Source organism: Megachile rotundata, chromosome 15, assembly GCF_050947335.1.
Source record: "Megachile rotundata isolate GNS110a chromosome 15, iyMegRotu1, whole genome shotgun sequence".
NCBI lineage: Eukaryota > Metazoa > Arthropoda > Insecta > Hymenoptera > Megachilidae > Megachile > Megachile rotundata.
The window spans coordinates 10,237,777-10,260,401 of record NC_134997.1 but is presented as its reverse complement, the minus strand read 5'-3'; the positions used below and the strand labels follow the sequence as shown (position 1 = coordinate 10,260,401).

General features: G+C 37.8%; 1 protein-coding gene across 5 annotated transcripts in view; it reads left to right on the top strand.

The window, feature by feature from the left end:
* The window catches only part of LOC100875405 (octopamine receptor beta-1R), a 143,454-nt gene that overhangs the window by 97,511 nt on the left and 23,318 nt on the right, over window positions 1-22,625 (top strand). For 4 of the 5 annotated variants that reach the window (XR_013040727.1, XM_076540744.1, XM_003701936.3 and 1 more), the window contains one exon: window positions 2,926-3,226. The exons of the other annotated variant lie outside the window; for it this stretch is intronic. Coding sequence is in view for 3 of the 4 variants with exons in the window: in XM_076540744.1 (XP_076396859.1) it covers window positions 2,926-3,226 (301 nt within the window). In the remaining variant the exon portion in view is untranslated. The remainder of the gene's footprint in view (window positions 1-2,925; window positions 3,227-22,625) is intronic. 5 annotated transcript variants of the gene reach the window in all.

Genomic DNA, 22,625 nt, shown 5'->3' with positions numbered 1-22,625 from the left:
TCCCCAAATCGCTAAATCTCTAAATTTTCTATCTTCTATATCCCCAAATCCCTAAATCGCCAAATCCCCAAATCCCCAAATCCTTAAATCCCCAAATCCTTAAATCTCCAAATCCCCTAATCCCCAAATTCCCAAATTCCCAAACTCCCAAATCCTCAAATCCCCAAATCCCTAAATCCCTAAATCCCCAAATCCCTAGATCCCCAAATCCCCAAATCCCCAAATCTCAAATCCCCAAATCCCCAAATCTCCAAATCTCCAAATCTCCAAATCCCCAAATTCCCAAATTTTCAATCTCCCAAATCCCCAAATCCCAAAATTCAAAACACCAAAATTTCCACCTTCCAAAGTCTCCAAACTCAAAACTCCAACCTTCCCCACCTCAAAAACATACCCTAATTTCTCCCACTAAAAACATAATTCCCAAATTCCCAAATTACCATCTCCAACACCTATTATCCACAATTTCACAATATAATTTCGCTAAAAGCAAGGCGTCATCAGTTCATGTATCCTGCAATATACAGAACGGTTAACAAGCTCCCGATTAATCGGACTCCCACAACAAATACGTTCGAAAAAGCGAGCAAAATGGTGCAACGAAATATATTACTCCGATAATACACCGGCGGTACAATGAACTACTGCTCGTACAATGGACGTTCCGTTAATCGAAATTCTACCGTGGCTTCGACTTTCATATTTCTTTGTCCCTCAGACAATAACTCTTTCCTAGTTTCGAAATTTATGTAGCAGTATTTCCGATGATTAAAGCAGCCCTTCAAATACCCTCTGTTTGGGTAATTGAAAAATTTCGTTTTATTAAAAACGATGTTTCTTAGAAAATGGCAAAATCATTTCAAAATGGAGTATTGGGTGAAGGTTTTATTTTAATTAAATTGGAGAGTTCTGAGAAGGGATGTTTTTCTTATTCTTGAAATTTTAGAGGGAGTTTGTGGTTAGAATTGTTTAGAAATTGCGTTTGTTATTGGGAGATTTGTTTAGAAAATTAAGGAGATGTTTATATAATTTAATTTTGTGGAAAGTAGTTTATAAATGATGTTCGTTATAAAATTATTGTAGAGTTAGTGAATTTTAATCATTTTAAATTGGAAGAAATACAAGATTTTACTATGAAATGTCTTTTTGATGTGACTGTCTGAAATTAGTTAGGTTAGGTTATGTTTTCATTAGACACTTTGAGGTTAAGTTCGATAAAAATTTCTTTACAACGAACACAAACACTTAGTTGAATAATCAGTCACACAAAAATAAATGTCTAAACAGATATTTTTTGTTAACACTCATAGTTACTCGTCCACTTAAATAATTATGCTTCTACTACAAATTATGCACCTAACCTAAAAGTTACATGAAAAGATATTCTTCAAAGAGAAGTGTGTCAAAGCAGTGTATCAAAACGATACTTCAAAACGAAAATTAATTTATACAAGCACTTAAAGTGCAATTAAAGAGTAGTTTATTAAACCTAACCTAACTTATCCAAAGTTAAATATTTTTTTACTCAAATGTCAAGCCGTCCTACTTCTCTTCAAACAAATTGAAATAAATTTTATAATCAACCAGATATCGAAAATGAAAATATAGCTCAAAGGCACGTTCGAAAATGTACAAAAAGCCAATCAAACACTCGTTTCCATTTATACGGGAAACATTTGATCAAATTAAATCAAAAGCAGCCCACTTGACCGGAAATGGCGGATGAACTATACTGGGTTTTAATACGAAATATAAATACAGTATGTCGTGACACTGTGGTTGAAATTAAAATATTTTGAGCCATCGAAAATCTTAAAAAATCTAATTTATAAAATTTTTAATCATATTTTTATATTTTTGTCAAATTTTATTTTTTAATGTTTTTTTTTAACCTCTTCAAATATTTTATTTTTATATTTTCGTGTGAAAATTGCTTTTCGAGAATTTTCCTGTATTTTTTAACCACTGCAACATTTTAATTTTAGCAATCAAGCTTCATTTTTATATTTTTGTATCAAAATTGTATTTCATATATTTTTCAGTAATTTTTAATTTACTCAGACATTCTAATTTTTCCAATTGTACTTTATTTTTATATTTCCTGTATTTTTTATTCTGTTCAAACGAAAGAACATTCTGATTTTAGCAATCAAGTTTCATTTTCATATTTTTCTTAAAAATTGCATTTTATAAACTTTCAGTATTTTTTAATTTTCTCAAACATTCTAATTTTTCCAACTGTATTTTATTTTTATATTTCCTGTATTTTTTAACCTCCTCAAACGAAAGAACATTCTAATTTTAGCAATCAGCTTCATTTTTATATTTTTCTTAAAAATTGCATTTCATAAATTTTTCTGTATTTTTTAATTTTCTCAAACATTCTAATTTTTCCAGTCTTATTTAATTTTTATATTTCTGTGTAAAAATTGCATTTTGCAAATTGTATTTTCTTATACTTTTTAACCTCTTCAAACGAAAAAACATTCTACTTTTAGCAATCAAGCTTCATTTTTATATTCTTGCATCAAAATTGTATTTCATAAATTTTTCAATATATTTTAACTTCCTCAAAAGTTCTAATTTTTCCAATCACATTCCATTTTTATATTTTTGCATGAAAATTGCATTTTGTAAATTATATTTTCTTGTATCTTTAAACCTCTTCAAAAAACTAACCTCTTTCAAAAAACATTCTAATTTTAGCAATCAAGCTTCATTTTTATATTCTTGCATCAAGATTATATTTTTCAAAATTGTATTTATTTATTCATATTACTAAAATACTATTCTGTAAATTTGTGCAATTTCAACCAAAACGCATTACGTATAGTCCGCCTTGTACACAAAATGGCGTCTAAAACGTGTTAAGCCGGTAAAGTTCATCCTCTCCATACACGAAACTGACGGTGTGATCGAAATCAGGTGTGCGTGTTCGTGACGAATCCATCATACTCAGTGATAAGTTCATCAGTTTCATTTTGGATCCCCGGTTTCGTGATGATCGTGATGTACTGCAAGATCTACAAGGAGGCTGTTCGTCAAAGGGAGGCTCTTAGCCGTGCATCCAGTAATACCGTCCTAAATAGTGTTCACTTGCATCGTGCATCCACGTCGAGGCATCATTCTAGGGCCTCCCATCAATTATTATTACACCCGAGCGACGCCAGCGACTTCGGGAGACCTATTTCTTATAGGACCGCCGCGGAGCTCAATGCGGAGAACGGTGAGTACAAAATGGAGGATTTTTAAGGGAAAATGGAGGGATTTAAATCACCTACCGATTGATATCTGTACTTACTGAATTAAATTAAAGGTATCGATATGTAGCTTCTTGAACAAGAATTTATTCGTTGATATTTAAGGAAAATTTGACTATTTGTTATTTTATGGTATATCGATACTAAGGTATCTTAGTATATTGCAAAATTATATTTTTATTTGAAATTGATTGTACGAGAAATGTGTCCGACACAAAAGTACTCATCCATTTAATGTTTTTCAATTCCACTCACATTGTTCACATTGTTTACCAAAAACACAAGGATTGTCACAGAATGTTAACAAGTAGGAAGTTTCCGTATTTTCTCGAGAACCGTGTCGCCAAATATCTTTGGCTGATGTATTGTTGCAATCGTTTGCACACGTCCACCTCGAGTTCTGGAGGTTTCCGTATTTTTAGATCGTCTCTTAAAAGCGTGTTCTACCGAAACATTTATTCGATGGACACTTGGAAATCATGAAGAAAACAAGTGATTTTTCAACGACCGAAATTATTTTACAAATCGCATCTCTGAATATTATTTTTGGGTGATATTTTGTGGTTAAATTTTAATGTTGCATTTTTTAAATTAAAATACTACGAAATTCGTCAATTGTTTAGCAAAATATTCATTGGGTGTTGTCATACTTTTTTATTGTTATACAAGTATGTGGTAGCTGTTGAATATTACAAACTCTCGCTATATCGCCATTTTCTTATACTGCCCATCACATCACCATTCACTCTTAAAACAAGCTACCTAAAAATCCAAAAATAATTTCTGTATCAACAATCACAATAACATATGACAACTCTCGAATATTACAAACTCTCCTTATATCGCCATTTTCCTATACTGTCCATCCCATCACCAATCACCTTTAAAACAAGCTACCTAAAAATCCAAAAATAATTTCTGTATCAACAATCACAATAACATATGACAACTCTCGAATATTACAAACTCTCCTTATATCGCCATTTTCCTATACTGTCCATCCCATCACCAATTACCTTTAAAACAAGCTACCTAAAAATCCAAAAATAATTTCTGTATCAACAATCACAATAACGTGTGACTACTCTCGAATATCACAATCTCTCGCTATATCGCCATTTTCCTATGCTGTTCATTCTATCACCATACACCCTTAAAACAAGCTATCTAAAAATCTAAGAATAATTTCAGTATCAACAATCATAATATGTGACAATTCTCAAATATCACAATCTTTCGCTATATCGCCGTTTCCCTATACTGTCCATACCTTAAAAAAATACCTAAAAATCTAATAATAATATCTATATTTAAGACATCAATAACTCAGTCCTCCAAACTCAATTTAAAAGAGCTTAAGTGCAAAAATAGAAACACGAAAAGCAATCGTTATAAAGATCGAAATTACCGAAGGCATCGATTTCAGTAATGTTTTTCTCCCTCGATAATTGGCCGCACTTAACGTTATTACCGCAGAATCATCGAATCGCGAGGGAAAGTTGAATACTACCATACAATTTTTTACTTCACACGATTATCTTTATTTCTGTTCTCCGTCCGCTTCGATATCAAAGCGTTTCAACCTTGGTTTTTTGCGTGTCCATCGAAGCAGGAATTTTGATTGCTCAGGGAACCCATGGATCATTCGATTCACTGAAACGTGATGGTTACTTTGCCCGGAGAAAGTCTGCAGATTCATTGCAGTTGATTATGCAAACTTCAGCGAACTGGTATAATAATAGTCCGAAAGGTTTATTCGAGATATTCGACTGAAGACATATCTCGTGTATTATTATAGCTTGTGGTTCGATTTTATAAGTGATAGTGGTATATTTTTGTTAGTAACTTGGAAGTTTATTGTTGTGGATGCTGAAGACATATTTTATTTATTATTTTATCTTTGTGAGGTGCAAGTTTGTTGTGGCTCAATTTAAGGTGCTGAAGATAATGTTATTGGGTATTATTATTTATGAGACGCAAGTTTATCCTCAGAAATGGATGCTGAAGAGTGAAGACATTAGGGATTTATATGATTGATGTAACTTGTATAACTCAAGCTTAGTTGTGACTGTATTTGTGACTGTATTTATTAATCAACCAAACCTAGGTATAGTTTCGATGAAAATTAGGTATGCTACTTAGGTACATTCTAGCGATGATGCTACTAAATTCTTGTATATCAAATAGTATCAACTCGTGGAATTATGACGCGTGGGACTACGGACGCGTGGAATTAATAACGTGTGGAATTACAACGCGTGGAATTATGACGCGTGGAAATACGACGCGTAGAATTACGGTGCGTGGAATTACAGCGTGTAGACGTACGGCGCATGGAATTACAGCGCGTAGAAGTACGGCGCATGGTATTACAGCGCGGGGAATTACGGCGCATGGAATTACGATGCGTGGAATTAATAACGCGCGGAACCATGACGCGTGGAATTAATAACGCTTGGAATTACAATGCGTGGAATTATAACGCGTGGAATTACGATGCGTGGAATTACGACGCATGGTGTCATAAAATATTCCTTTTATAGCTAATCTCAGTTTTACAAAAAGGAGGTAATCACATCTGTTTACTATAAAATTAAAAAAAGTCCTTTCCACACAAATATATTAATTCACCCAAATATTATTTATGACTCTTCGCATGCGTTCTCGTATAAACACACGAAATTATATAACACACTGTGAAGAAGTATATAAACACCGCTTTATAAACAGGAAACAGAAAGGGATTTACAGGAAAAAGGAAGGATCTGGCAGTCAACTACTGTCAATCAATCTTCCCGACGACTGTTAGTTTACGCAAGCCAAGTTGTAAAAGCTTTCAGTAGTACACGAGGACACTTAACGAAATCGTTTACGTATTTGCGTACCGATCGAGCTATTTATGACCACTGAGAATCATTAATCTTAATACGAGCTGACGTTGTTGTTTTAACGTAAATATAAACGGCATGACTTGTATACGCATACTAATACACAGTAACCATTATGCGAAGGTGAATCAGTTCGAGCTAACAAATCAGTTGAAAAACTGGTCGAGGCAAGTTTGTTATAAATCAATGGCTGATGAGGTGTAGGTAAAACAGGTGTGAATGATGCTGTGTGATAGACGGTTCTTAGATACCTGGTAATTTCTGTACTGTATTTAGTCACTTTGGTGAGTAGACTGCTATTAATGTTAATAGTAGTATTTAATGGTAACTTTGTTAGAAAGGTTATAATTTCGACATTTTTTAATTTACAGGTTTGGACAGTAAGTTTGAACTGTAATTCCACGGGTCGTAGTTCTACGCGTGGTAATTCCACTCATCATAATTCTATGCGTGGTAATTCAACGCGTGATAATTCGACGCGTGGTAATTCAATCCGTGGTAATTCGACGCGTGGTAACTCAACGCGTGGGAATTTGACGCGTGGTAATTCGACGCGTAGTAATTCGATCCGTGGTAATTCGATGCGTGGTAATTCGACGCATGGTAATTCGATCCGTGGTAATTCGACGCGTTGTAATTCGATCCGTGGTAATTCGATGCGTGGTAATTCGACGCGTGGTAACTCGACGCGTGGTAATTCGATGCGTGATAATTCGACGCGTGGCAACTCGACGCGTGGTAATTCGACGCGTGGTAATTCGACGCGTGGTAATTCGATCCGTGGTAATTCGACGCGTTGTAATTCGATCCGTGGTAATTCGATGCGTGGTAACTCGACGAGTGGTAATTCGATGCGTGGTAATTCGACGCGTGGTAACTCGACGCGTGGTAACTCGACGCGTGGTAATTCGACGCGTGATAATTCGACGCGTGGCAACTCGACGTGTGGTAATTCGACGCGTGGTAACTCGACGCGTGGTAATTCGATGCGTGATAATTCGACGCGTGGCAACTCGACGCGTGGTAATTCGACGCGTGGTAATTCGACGCGTGGTAATTCGATCCGTGGTAATTCGACGCGTTGTAATTCGATCCGTGGTAATTCGATGCGTGGTAACTCGACGAGTGGTAATTCGATGCGTGGTAATTCGACGCGTGGTAACTCGACGCGTGGTAACTCGACGCGTGGTAATTCGACGCGTGATAATTCGACGCGTGGCAACTCGACGTGTGGTAATTCGACGCGTGGTAATTCGATCCGTGGTAATTCGATCCGTGGTAATTCGACGCGTGGTAATTCAATCCGTGGTAATTCGACGCGTGGTAATTCGACGCGTGGTAATTCCACACACTATAATTCCACGCACCGTAATTCTACGCGCTGTAATTCCACGCACTGTAATTCCACGCACCGTAATTCCACGCGTTCTGTTACTTTTTCTACTGTGTAATTCAATTGTGGTGTGCGTCGTGTGTGTCATAAGGAGCTAAGATATTTCTGTCAAATTAATAATATTAATCCTGTTAAATAATTTTACTAGTCACATAAAGTAACACTTATTAGTTTTTTGCAATTTATTGAGATTATTATAAGAAACTAATGCTCTATTTCGTCAACATCGAAAATCATTCAGATGTCTCCCGTTCTATTTATGATAAAATTCCCCGCGTCATCTGGTCTCTTTTTTTACAACCTCAACACGCGTTTTTGCGAAATTTTTTAACGGAGAAATCACCTCACGTTGAATTTCGCAGCCAAGAAGCACTCTACTAAATTTCGCAAGCGTCGCATAATGGGCCATAGACGCAGAGTTCGTACGAGTCCCATGAAAGGATCGATTTGATCAATGTTCGCGGAATGAAATTTACCAGCTGCAGGCATTTAGGTATCGCTGCAGCCTAAACGACGCTTTTAACCCAGACCCCCAGACACGTACAGGCGAGAATTTTGTCTCGAACGTGACTGCATTCGCGTCCAAATGCATTTCCTGCTAAATTAACGAGGGGAATTTTATTACCGCCCTTTATCCCTCGTTATTCGGCGATTTATCACGATCTTTCCGGGAAATTGTTCTAAATATCTCACCGAACGAGACAAGTAACCGTACAAAAATACACAGACATTTTAAAAAAAAATTGATAAAACGAATAAAATAGGTACATTTTTGAATTGACAAATTTTCAGACATCTTTGCACAGAATTAGCAAGATGTTAAACAAATAAAATACATATTTTACAAAAGACAGTAACAGGTCTTTTACATTATTCACAGAGATATCTATTAATGTCTTAAATAAGTTTTAAAAATATGAATGGTATAAAAGTATAAATATGAAGTAAAAATATGAAGTATACATATGAAGCATAAATAAATATTATAAAAGTATAAATATGCAGCATAAATATTAATCTGAAGTACAAATAAATATTACAAAACTATAAATCCGAAGTATAAATATTAGTTTGCTAATAACTTGCATAAGAAGCAATAATGCACAGTAACCTATAACATCCTGACATTTGAGAATAGCAGAATACCGGTTTGTAATGCCTTTTAACCATTGAAATTGCTATTCCCATCTCCTTTCACCTATAAACGCAGCCATTTGTCCGCGAACCTGTACCGCCATTTTCCTCTAAACGTGGCCCAATATTTCAAGCTGGATGCTCTCATTAACTTCGAGCACGATATTTAAAACGGTGACTCGTCTCCGTCGAATGATAAATCGAGAATACTCCCACGGGTTGGCCGTATAAATACGTCGTCGGTGACAGTGAGCCATGGGTCCCGATGGAGATCGGCCAGACTGAAACGTTGCCAAAAAGTTTCGACCCGCGAACTTGGCATTCTACGATCGCATTGTCCCTGGAACGCAAACTTGCTCTTATGACCTGCATTCGATTTGTGTACGGTAGAAACTTTTATATGGGCAATAAAACGTGGGAACGCTTATTAGGGACGATGGAAGTTCAGTAGAGGCAAATCGGGGGCGCTTGGGGAGAGTCGGATGCGTTCGGGGAGAGTCGGAAGCGCTCGGGGAGAGTCGGAAGCGCTCGGGGAGAGTCGGAGGCGTTTGGAGGGTTTCGGATGCGTTTAGGGAACTTCGGACGCGCTCGGAGAGAGTCGGAGGCGTTTAGGGAGCTTCGGACGCGCTCGGGGAGGCTCGGACGCGTTTATGGTGCTTCGGACGCGCTCGGGGAGGCTCGGATGCGTTTGGAGAGTTTCGGACGCGTTTAGGGAGCTTCGGACGCGCTCGGAGAGCCTCGGACGCGTTTAGGGAGCTTCGGACGCGTTCGGGGAGCCTCGGACGCGTTTATGGTGCTTCGGACGCGCTCGGGGAGGCTCGGATGCGTTTGGAGAGTTTCGGACGTGTTTGGAGAGTTTTGGACGCGTTTAGGGAGCTTCGGACGCGCTCGGTGAGCCTCGGACGCGATCGGCTGGCGTCGGATGCAGTGGCGTGGTCGATGTTAAGAGCGTCGGTGAGCGGTGTAGGCTTTCCGTTTCTTTTCGTTCTTTCTTAAGATTTTTAGACTTTATCAATTTTTAATTATTAGTATTGGAGCTCGAGCTGCAAACTATATTTGATCCGTTTTTTAACTAAATTTACTCACACGTAAAATATAACGAAACAAACAATAATTCATAACAGAGATGATATCATACAGATAATTTGAAAGGAGTCAAACTTCAAAGGATTTCAAAATTGCCTCCTCCCAAAAAATTCAACTAAAAAGATTAATTTTCCCGAATCGTTAATTTGTGAGACACAGGCAACTGTGTTAAAATCGCATTGCACTCATATACGACTAGCAGAGAATGTTTCATAAGGGAACGTTATCTGGACCAGCTCGTAACGTTGCAACGAGAACAAGAAACGGGCAAGTGGCGTAAAATTATCGTAACAGCCGTTTCTAATTTACACCGGCAAATTGCACGTAGCCACGCCATAAGTTACCGCCGCTATTTAACGGAGTATCTATTTACTTGGCCATTTAATTGGCCGTGTATTAGAGCCACAATGCAAGGCACACGCGTCACGGCACGTTTATGGAACGTTTGAACGGCGATAAACGTGTCGCTGTTCGAAACCGAAATTGCAATTTGTCAGCTCGCCTAGAATAATTAGTTCGGAAACTCGGACGTTTGTAATCGCGTGGGATGATATTATGCAACGACTTTTTTTTACCCGCCAAACTGAACGGTTTAATTTAGGGGTGCATCGGATGTGACCCAAATTTACACCTCCATATTGACGTTGCATAAACTGTAACATATTACAACATTTTCTACTCTATGCACAATTATTATCTCTGTCCTACAAATAGTTTCATGCATTTCGTATATTTTAGTGGTCTGATATGTTCAAAAGAAAACGTGACGCACTGGGTGCGTCATTCACATAGAATAGTTTCATACATTTCATATACTGAAAATGAAATGTGACGCACCGAGTGTGTCATCTACATAGAAATGGTTTCATATGTTTTATATTTTTGAAAAGAAATGTGACGCACCTGGTGCGTCATTCAAGTAAAGAAGTAGTTTCATATACCGAAAAAGAAGTATGACGCACAGGGTGTGTCATCCACATAGAAAAGGTTTCATACGTGTCATATTCTTAAAAAGAAACGTGACGCACCTGATGTGTCATTCAACTAAAGTAGTTTCATATCCTGAAAAAGAAATGTGACGCACAGGGTGTGTCATCTACATAGAAATGGTTTCATAAGTTTTATATTCTTGAAAAGAAATGTGACGCACCTGGTGTGTCATTCACGTAGAAAAGTAGTTTCATATGCTGAAAAAGAAATGTACCATGTTATCCACAGTTTGGTTTGTATTTATAATTATTTAACGACCATGTGGCGGCTAGAAATCTCTCAAGGTGATGACAGCTATTTAAAATGAGCGAAAATCATCATCTTTCCAAGCAAAATATTTACCCTGATAAAAATACGAAGGGGGTGGTAACGGACCCCGGTTATTGCGATGCGGAAATAGATCGGCACTATTTAAGTTTTAGCATGTTTATCCAAGCCGTGTTTACTATCCGAGGACATCAAAGATCTCGAAGGTAATTCCTGCCAGTTCCATTAGTAAATTTTTCAACTTCATACCGAAACGTCGCCCGATTATTTATGAATCAAGAGGATATACATTTCGTTTACAGTTTCTAGGAGTTCCAAGAGCATCACGCTATCTTTAACGACTTCACTCGCGTACACGCCATCGAGGTGTGATGCCCTTTCCGACTACGCGCCCAGAGCGTCAGCGTAACGGGTGCAGAAATAAGCTCTCACCGACTTTGTGCAATCTTACGCAAAATATTTGATCGTTCCAGGTTTTGTAATAGTCGGAGAGATTTCCGGTAGCGTTTATACCGAATTTCCATTTCGGTAGTGTTTACTAGAAATTTTCATTCGTTGGGCAATTGTGCGAAATTTCCATTCGGAGAGCTATTATTCGAAATTTCCATAGTGTTTATGCAAAACTTCGGATAAACAGGTGAATTGTTTGTTGTAAACTCGGGAGGATTGCTTACAGCAGGCAATTTAATGGTACATTTATATCCAAATTTTTAGGTAACATACTGTTGCATGTATCAAGGGAACTGGATAATAATTCTTAATAAGACTTTTTAAGAAAATTTGAATTTGGGGGAAAAATGATATATTGGAAGTATTATTGTTGGCAATACATTGACTCGTGACGCACTCACTGTTCAAGTGTGACGCACCTGGTAAATAAATCATGTGGCATATCATATTTGACTCAATGCTACTACTTTTTTTTTTGTGAAAATTTATATTTAAGACGCACCTATAGTTCAAGTATGACGCACCTGAAAAATTAAAGGATAATCATATTTTACTTCATGCTACTAATTTTTTTTTATGAAAATTTGAATTTAAGTCTGACTCGTGACGCACTTACAGATCAAGCACGACGTACCTAATAAATTATACAGCAATCACATTTGACTTCATCCACCAGGTGTACCAGCTAATAATTCTTAACATTCAAATTTGAGAAAAAATACTTTACTCAAAGTACCATCGCTAGCTATACATTTTTGACTCGTGACGCACCACAGTTCAAATATGACGCACCCGATAAATAAATTATACGGCAATCACATTTGACTTCACGCTACTAATTTTTTTTTAAGAAAACAATTTGAATTTCCGGGGAAAAAATGCTTTATTCAAAGTACCATCGCTAGACATTCCCATCTGCCCTTCAAATTGTGCCCTCCCAAAAAATTCTTCACGTTTCGAGAGAAACCTGCCATCCGCCATTTTTCGACATCTTAACTGTTGAAGTGTTCCTGGAAACGTGAGCCATTGATGAAAACAAGTGGTACGAAAGGGCCAAGTCTGGTGAGTATGGCGGGTGGGGCAAGAGTCCAACCAAGTGCAGAAATTGTGCCTTTAACTGTTTTCTGTGCGTGATGCGGCGTTGTGTTGCAAAATCACTTTTCCGTGTCTTCTAGCCCAGTCTGGACGCTTTTCGATCTATGCGTGGTTCAAGCTGATTATTCGTTGACGGTAGCGATCGGTATTAACTGTTTTCGCGTGGTTTCATGATACACGACACCCTGATCCAAATGCATAGTTGTCTTTCTTCCGAAGTGATTCTTGCGGTCGATGGTTGTTTCAACCCATCACTTTTTGCGTTTTGATACCAACGTAGAACCAAAGCGTATCGCATTATGTCATCGTTTTCCACAAGACGACACTCGTTTTTCTTTTGATTGAACCCCAGAATTTGAAAGACATATCACAAAAGTATGACGGTAACTCCAAATCTCTACATTGACTCCTTTTTAATTTAAATATATTCAAACAATATTTGATAACTGTTTCCCAGATTTAACGGTCGAAAATTCCGAAACTACGGTGCCAGATTTACACTTTGTTTCACCGAATTTCGCCACAAGCCAATGAAATATTCAGCACGTGGTCTAATTACGAGCAACCAGGAAGCTTTCGGTGGCCATAATTCACGCGATATCGATTGGAATATCCAAAAAGGAGTCCCGTTATGGGATCCTCGTCGTTAACCACCTTTTGCATAATTTCGCGTCGACGAAAAGTTTACTCTGTGTCTGCATTTCGATTATTCACTGTGTCGTTCGTCGTATTTGGGTCAGCCCTTAATCTGATACAGATATCACCGAAACCACGACAGTCGATCAATTTACCTGTCTTACATTTTGATACGAATCAATCGATAAATCTTTCCTACAAAAGCTACTTTAATTACTGTTGTGTTGTAATTGATTGCCACGAAAATTATTCGCCGTTCAAATTTTTCGTATTGGCATTTGATTGATCGATTATCCGTTATTAATCACAGTAATTTATAATGCAATTCAAATCGTTTGGTAAAATTTAAAATGAAACTTTTAGACTCGTTGGATCAAAAAGAAGTTAATTTGGAATAACCTTTCCTGCCTTAAGTACCATAGATTTCCGCGAACTCTATTTAAGAACTGACCCAGAAAAAATAGCACAAAAGCGTACACACGCGTCAGAGGTTTCCACGTTCTTTTAAGAAACAGCGAAGACAAGATGTGCACGCGAAGAAAACTCCGCACACTAAGATCCTTGACTATTTTACCGAATGTATCGCGAATCAGGCTCTTTATATACTTGAATCAACTGATTCGGAAAGCTCCTGCAGCGAAACGAGGGGATTTCGTCGAAATACGAAACTAGAGAACCTCAGATCTCGTGCCATAAAATCTCATTTTTCGTAATGTGCAGGAAACGGTCGTTATGCTTCCTTTCATTGCTCTCCGACAAATTTCTACGTTTTCAGGATGCATTTTCAAATTTAAGTACCTTTCAAGTTTAATGCTTTTCAAATTTAACGAATAATTAGTTTTGGTAGTTTGATGGTTTTCAAATTTAATGGATAATTATTTTTCAAGTTTAATGGATGATAAGTACTTTTCAAATTTAATGTATAATTATTTTTCAAGTTTAATAAATATTTTTCAGGTGAACAATACTTTTCAAGTTCAATGGACGATAAGCACTTTTCAGATTTAATGTATAATTATTTTTCAAGTTTAATAAATATTTTTCAGGTGAACAAAATACTATTCAAGTTCAATGGACGATAAGTACTTTTCAGATTACTGAATAAGTACTTTTCATATTTAATAAATAATTTGATCGTTTCATGAAATTTTAGCGCTCGAATATTTCGGAGTGATAATTGGACCAGTTTAACGCTTCAGAGTCAAACGCGCTCCAAAAATTCCCTGCTGCTGTTAATGACAGATTTAGGGTCATAAAGGTTGTACATTTTGAATACGGAAGTGTTGTGAAAGTATAAATAGTTTAAACAAAATTGTTAGTTCGTAAGGGTTGATTTTGTCAAATTTATTGAGAGGCTCAGAAGCTGGCTACCTGTGTTAGCTAAGATGTTAATTAGTTATGTTGGCTAAGATGTTGGCTATTTATGTTGGCTAAGATGTTAGCTACCTATGTTGGCTGAGATGTTAGCTACATATGTTAGCTAAGATGTTAGCTACCTATGTTTGCTAAGATGTGAGCTACCTATGTTAGCTAAGAAGCTAGCTAGCTATGTTGGCTAAGATGTTGGCTATTTATGTTAGCTACCTATGTTGACTGAGTAGTTAGCTACATATGTTAGCTAAGATGTTAGCTACCTATGTCAGCTAAGAAGCTAGCTACCTATGTTAGCAAAGATGTTAGCTATCTATGTCAGCTAAGATGTTAGCTACCTATGTCATCTAAGATGTCAGCTACCTATGTTAGCTAAGATGTTAGCTACCTGTGTTAGCCAAGAAGCTAGCTACCTATGTTAGCTAAGATGTTAGCTATCTATGTCAGCTAAGATATCAGCTACGTATGTTAGTTATTATGTGAGCTACCTATGTCAGCTAAGATGTTAGCTACCTAGTAAGCTAACATGTCTGACTCTAACTTATAGTCCCTATAGGACCTCCAGGAGTTCGTTGTCTGACCTCCACTTAATTTACAAACTCTCCACTTTAACAACTAAGCTTAATATTCAACTATAGTCATGTGACTCTTCATTTCATTTATATAACTATTTTCACTTTGCCAAAGCTAAATAATGATCTGGAAGCTAAGAAATGATCTGGAAGTTAAGTTACAAGTGTCAGTCAATTGTCTTCAAGTCCAATATGCAGGTTGTTGACCTAACTGTTGCACCCAACCAAAATATTCAGCAACCATCTACCAAATCTCCAATCCCAACCTAACACCGTCCAATCCCAACCTAACCGTGTCACATCACATAATTGTCTCTGTGAGCTATGTCCACATCACATCCCTTGCATGTGTACGTTGAACGCATCCTCAGTGGAACATCCACTTAGTTCGTGACGCGAGTTCACTGTGTCGCCTTAAGATATCGCTGGATAAAGTTCACAACGAGAAAGAACTTCCGGTTTGCGACTGTATCCCGTCTAGGTTCGCAAAGCGGATTCATGGGATGAGTCTGAAGTGCATGCCTCGGGGTGAGACGAGTCACGAGAAGTGGCGACGAGAGAAACGTGAAACAACGAGGGTGAGAGAGTGTCGGAGGTGGCTTGATCTCTCCCAGCCTGCGGTGAGCAGTATGCTAGGTCAGTGAACGCGGTTCCAGCAGCCAGCTCCAACGGGAGCACCCCGGGCACCCTCGCGCTCGCTCGATATCTGGAAACGACACCGGAGCTGCCTGCTAAAACCACCGGCCATCTCAGGCCTGCGAGCTTTTTATCGTCGACTATCGAACGCTGTTTTAACGAACACTTAGCTGGTCTTTGGTTGATCTAAGATTCTTGCTTGAAATTTTAAGCTTCATTGTTATGCTAAGTGACTTATGGTTGGAGTACGAAGTACAGCAGTATAAAGCTGAAGGATTAACAAGATGGTACTAACAATATGACTAATCATTAAAGTACATGGTACTAACAATGTGACTAACCATCAAAGTACGTGGTACTAACAATATGCCTAACCATCAAAGTACATGGTACTAACATTGTGACTATCCATCAAAGTACATGGTACTAACATTGTGACTATCCATCAAAGTACATGGTACTAACAATATGACTAACCATCAAAGTACATGGTACTAACAGTATGATTGTTAACAATTGTTAATATGATTACTAACAAGGTATTAACATGTGGTATTAACAAAATGATCAGCAATGAGATGAATTGGTTGAATGATTAGATCTATGAGCATCAACTGATGAGGACATCAGCTCAAAATAAATCGAGCACATGGTATTAACAGCATGATTAACATAATTCTGATAAATTGTTAGATCTATGAGCATCAACTGATGAGGACATCAGCTCAAAATAAATCGAGCACATGGTATTAACAGCATGATTAACATAATTCTGATAAATTGTTAGGTCTATGAGCATCAACTGATGTGGACATTAGCTCAAAATAAATTAAGCACATGGTATTAACAGCATGATTAACATAATTCTGATAAATTGTTAGGTCTATGAGCATCAACTGATGTGGACATTAGTTCAAAATAAATTAAGTACATGGTATTAACAGCATGATTAACATAATCCTGATAAATTGTTAGGTCTATGAGCATCAACTGATGTGGTCATTAGCTCAAAATAAATAAATTACATGGTATTAACAGCATGATTAATATAATCCTAATGAATTGTTAGGTCTATGAGTATCAACTGATGTGGACATTAGCTCAAAATAAATAAACTACATGGTATTAACAGCATGATTAATATAATCCTGATAAATTGTTAGGTCTATGAGCATCAACTGATGTGGCCATCAGCCCAAAATAAATCAAGTACTCGGTATTAACAGGATAATTAACATAATCCTGATAAATTGTTAGGTCTATGAGCATCCACTGATGTGGCCATCAGCCCAAAATAAATAAACTACATGGTATTAACAGCGCGATTAATATAATCCTGATAAATTGTTAGGTCTATGAGCATCAACTGATGTAGTCATCAGCTCAAAATAAATCAAGTACATAAACTAAGTAACAGAATAACTAATAAATAAGTCTGTGCTGTTAACACGAGTAACACGATAAACAAGATGTACGATATCATCGAACATGACGAAGAATGAAGTGAAAGGTTTTATCGACGTGATAAGCCAGAAAGGTCAAGTTCAAAGATACCAGAAAAATATATCGAGAACGCGACCTTCGAAATCTCCGTTGGAAGCCTTTAATCTTGGCCGCTGAAATAAATCTCTGATCCCCGAAACTATCTGCATCACTCGTCGAGCAGAACAGGAAGATCAGGGTCATCTTGATAAAAGAACGAGCTAGAAGAATAGCCACGATGGATCGGCGCATTCTGAACGAATCACTCATGGATCAGCAGCCGAGTGAAATTGGAGAAAGATAAGACTGTGTTCTCGAGTGATTTCATCGAGCTCGGTCATAGAGAAAGGGGGACGTGATGGGAGAGAAAAGGACCGCGGTGAAATTAGAGCGGACGGTGGATATACTGGGGAATGGAAAATTTAAAAGATACCTGCTGGATGAGATGCAAATGTGGAGAGTGAATCTGTGAGACGATAAATTGAATTTGGGAATGGATGAGGTTTGATGGATTTATAAATTGCAATTATTTATTGGAGAGAGTCAGATATTGTGAAATTCTTGTATTTTCAAGTTGATATATTTCACATTTCTATTTAACAATTCATTTATACACTTAGGACAATCTTCAAATTCTATATATAGCAATTTTCATATTACCCAATTCATATATTCCCCAATTACATCATTCTACGATTCCATCATTCGCCAATTCCATCATTCACCAATTCCATCATTCTCCAATTCCATCATTCCTCAATTCTATCATTCACCAAATCCATCAATTTCCAATTCCATCATTCCCAAATTCCATCATTCCCCAATTCCATTATTCCCCAATTCCATCATTCCCCAATTCCATCATTCCCCAATTCCATCATTCCCCAATTCCATCATTCCAAAATTCCATCATTCTCCAATTCCATCATTTTTCAATTCCGTCCTTCCCAATTACTACATTTCCCAATTCCATCTTCCCCCAATTACATCATTCCCCAATTCCATTACTCCCAATTCCATCATAACCCCAATTCCATCATTCCCTAATTCCATCAATCTCCAATTCCATCAGTCCCCAATTCCAGCATTCCCTAATTACTACATTTCCCAATTCCAGCATTCCCTAATTACTACATTCCCCAATTCCATTATTTCCCAATTCCATCTTTCCCTCATTCCATCATTCCCTAATTCCATCGTTCTCCAATTCCATCCCTCCCGAATTACTACATTTCCCAATTCCATCTTCCCCCAATTACTGTATTCCCCAATTCCATCTTCCCCCAATTACATCATTCCCCAATTCCATTACTCCCAATTCCATCATTCACTAATTCCATCAATCTCCAATTCCATCATTCCCAAATTCCAGCATTTCCTAATTACTACATTCCTCAATTTCATTATTTCTCAATTCCATCTTTCCCTCATTCCATCATTCCCCAATTTCATGATTTTCCAATTCCATCATTCCCCTATTACTACATTTCCCAATTCCATCTTCCCCCAATTACTGCATTCCCCAATTCCATCTTCCCCCAATTATATCATTCCCCAATTCCATCATTCACTAAATTCCATCAATCTCTAATTTCATCATTCCCCAATTACTACATTCTGCAATTGCTACATTCCCTAATTCCATCATTCTCCAATTACTAAATTCCCCAATTCCATCATGCAACAATTCCTACATTCTTCGATTCCATCATCCAACAGTTCCTATATTCCCTTTCTCGTACACTCCCCAATTTCTACATTCTCCAATTGCCACATTGTCCAATTCCCACATTCTCCAATTCCCACATTCCTCAACTCCACCAACCCCGATAATTCCACGTCACACTTAATCGTCACTACTGCTGTTAAATAGTTCAAATTACACCCAACCACCCTGGAATTCACCAAAACTTCTGTAACAAGTTAGTTGTAACCCAGGATCAAACTATATAACACCCCAGCTAAAGTTACATCGAAAGCGTTCGGTATACCTCAATTTCTGAGAAACTTCTACAATTCCTCTTATAAATAATCCCAAACGGTTTACGTTCATAAAAAAGGGATTTGTCCATAAACGGTGATTCCGTTTGAAAGCCCGAACTAAATGAAACGCCTCTCCGCTCGGCTTAGATCTTTTGAAAAAAGGAAGCACGCTCACCGAGGCATGTATCGAATCAATCTTCTCGTCCGACGACAAGAGACTAAAGGAAGATTGGATAGCTGCGAAGGCGAACAGTTTGAAGTCCATCCTTGTCGCGCGACGTCGTTTGTCGCCTAACAAATTGCATTAGGGGCCTGAATTAATGTCATTCTTCTTCGTCGCGTTTGTTATTGAAGAAGAAACGGATTCGTTCTTGCGGGTCACGTCGATTCACCATGGAGACAAACTGTCTGCTGTCGATCTTGCGATTCAGCAGTATCGCGGACTTCCTCTTCCTCGGCGGGGTAAAGCGAACCTATCGAATAGAAATTACTTTCTATCGATTAACAGTTAAGGAGGACTTTTAGCGTTAGGAGGGAAATGGATGGAATTGAACTGTGGGAACTTGTTTGGGTGGCTATTGGGAATGAGAAATGAAGTATTAATTGGGTTAGTAGAGATGGTGGGGTTGAGGTAATTTGGATGTTGTTGGTTGGAGGATGTTGTTTTTGGAGAGAATTTGACAATTCCTGCATTCCCAATTTTAACATTCTTTAACTTCTGTATCATCTAATTCCAACATTCCCCAGTTCCATCTTCCCCCCAATTACTATATTTCACAATTTCATCATTCCCCAATTCCTACATTCCCCAATTTCTACATTCCCCAATTCCATCTTCCTCCAATTCCATTATTTCCCAATTCCATCATTCCCTCATTCCATCATTCCCCAATTCCATCATTTTCCACTTACTACATTCCCCAATTCCATCATTTTAATTCCATCTTTCCCCAACTCCAACGTTCTCCAATTCCATTATTCACCAATTCCATCAATTTCCAATTCCATCATTCCCCATTTCGATCATTCCCCAATTCCAACATTCTCCAATTCCATCATTCACCAGTTCCATTAATCTCCAATTCTGTCATTCCCCAATTACTACATTCCCCAATTCCAGCATTCCTCCATTAGTATATTTCCCAATTCCATCAATACCCAATTACTACATTCCTCAATTCCAACATTCTCCAATTCTATCATTTACCAATTCCATCAATTTCCAATTCCATCATTCCCCAATTCCAACATTCTCCAATTCCATCATTCACCACTTCCATCAATCTCCAATTCTATCATTCCCCAATATCAGCATTCCTCCATTAGTACATTTCCCAATTCCATCATTCAACAATTTCTACATTCTCCAATTCCATCATCCAACAGTTCCTATATTCTCCTTCCCCTACATTCTCCAATTCCTACATTCCTCAACTCCTGTATCCCCCAATTCTTGCATTCTCCAATTCCTATATTCTCCAATTCCTACATTCCTCAACTCCTGTATCCCCCAATTCTTGCATTCCCTAGTTCCTACATTTCTCAGTTCCTAATTCTGCAACTACCTTATTCCCTCATTCTTGCATTCCCCAATTCCCTCATTCCTCAATTCCTACATTCTTCAGCTTCATCATGCCTCACTTTTTGCATTCCCCATTTCCAACATTCCTCAGTTTCTACATTCCGCAATTCCCACATTCTCCATCTCCATCATGCCTCAATTTTTGCATTCCCCAATTCCCCCATTCCTTAATTCCTACATTCCGCAATTCTTACATTTTCCATCTCCATCATGCCTCAATTTTTGCATTCCCCAATTCCCACATTCCTCAGTTCCTACATTCCGCAATTCCCACATTCTCCATCTTCATCATGCCTCAATTTTTCCATTCCAAATTCCCACAATTCCAAATTTCCCCTCTTCAGACCATGAATCACCCAAACACCAGAATCCCCATATTTTCAAACCATCAATCTCCATGTTTACCCAAACTTTCCACCGCGTACATCGAATAAACACACGGATCAAAATTGCGATACATACACAGATCGATGTTTTCTCATTCAAAGCGTTCGTTTACATTCTTTCGCTCATTTTCAGCCGCTCGTTCGGGGATTGCTCAGCTTTTAACGCGTTACGACGATAATGGCGAACACGATTGCTCGCTCGCAAATATGCACGCGTTTTCCACGAGAGGGTCGAGGGTTGAACAATTTGTTTTTATTGCGATATTTATGGCTCCATTGAAACGACGCTGAAACTCCGCACGGTTCTCCCAGAAACGTTGATATAAATGGAAATCGGGTCCCGTGCGATCGTTTTGTTTAAACATTCCTATTGCATCGTCTGTCACGCTTTAACTCGCGAGATCGACGAATAAATTCATCCCCTTTGGATCTTCTTGAATTACCTGCTCATTTGTGTACCGAATACAAGTTTACGTGGTATCAGATTTTTTATTTTAAAATCGATTCTTCTTTAGATGTTTATTTATGAATCTCCTTTTCTTCATTTTTGTTTTTGGACAGTATAAATAAAATAAGTTAGACAGATAATTTCGTGAATTATATAAAGATACAAAAATTGTAAAAAAATGTAGTAAAAATGTAAAAGTGATAGCAAAACTCAAAAGTGACTAATTTGTCCAAACTAAAAATTACCTAATGTACTTCTACAAAACTTGAATGTCTTCAATCTAAAAAATCTCAAAAAAGCTGAGTCTTTGCGGGACACGTCTCCGCTCGATACGCGAGCAAAAACCTAGCCCCGTGCGTTTTATTAAAATAACGCGCAAGTCTGAAACGCAGAGACGTTACCGCCGTACACTTCGCCAGTTACATTAGCAATGTAAAGCATGCTCGAACGTTTCGAGACGAAAATACAGGTCAGAAATGGGTCAAGCAATGTCTTGAAGGGTGTTGAAAAATTCACCGGGAGGAAATAGGACTCGGTCGTTGGAGGAAAAAGGAACACCTGTCCGTTCGTTTAAAGTTGCCGGCGGGAAAGTTTATGATAGCCTGTTTGTTCGAAATCTCCCTGGAGCCCCGTTCAGAATCGTCGCGTTGGGATTGCGAAAAACGCTGCAGCCAGAAACTTCGACACGAATCGGATATACGGAACTTTTTAATGGGGATAAGGAGCAGCTTGCACGGTTGCCGTATACTCGTAATCCACGCGGTTTCATTAAAGCTGCAGTTGGGATATGCTTTGTTGATTCCGCTTAACTATAGGGTTTTTTAATATTTTTTTGAGGAAATTTACTTTTTTGAGTCGTGACGCACTTAGAGTTCAATTATGACGCACCTGAGAAATTAGAGGGTTATCAAATTTGATTTCATAGTATTAATTTTGTTTTTTAAGAATATTTCAATTTAAGTTTCA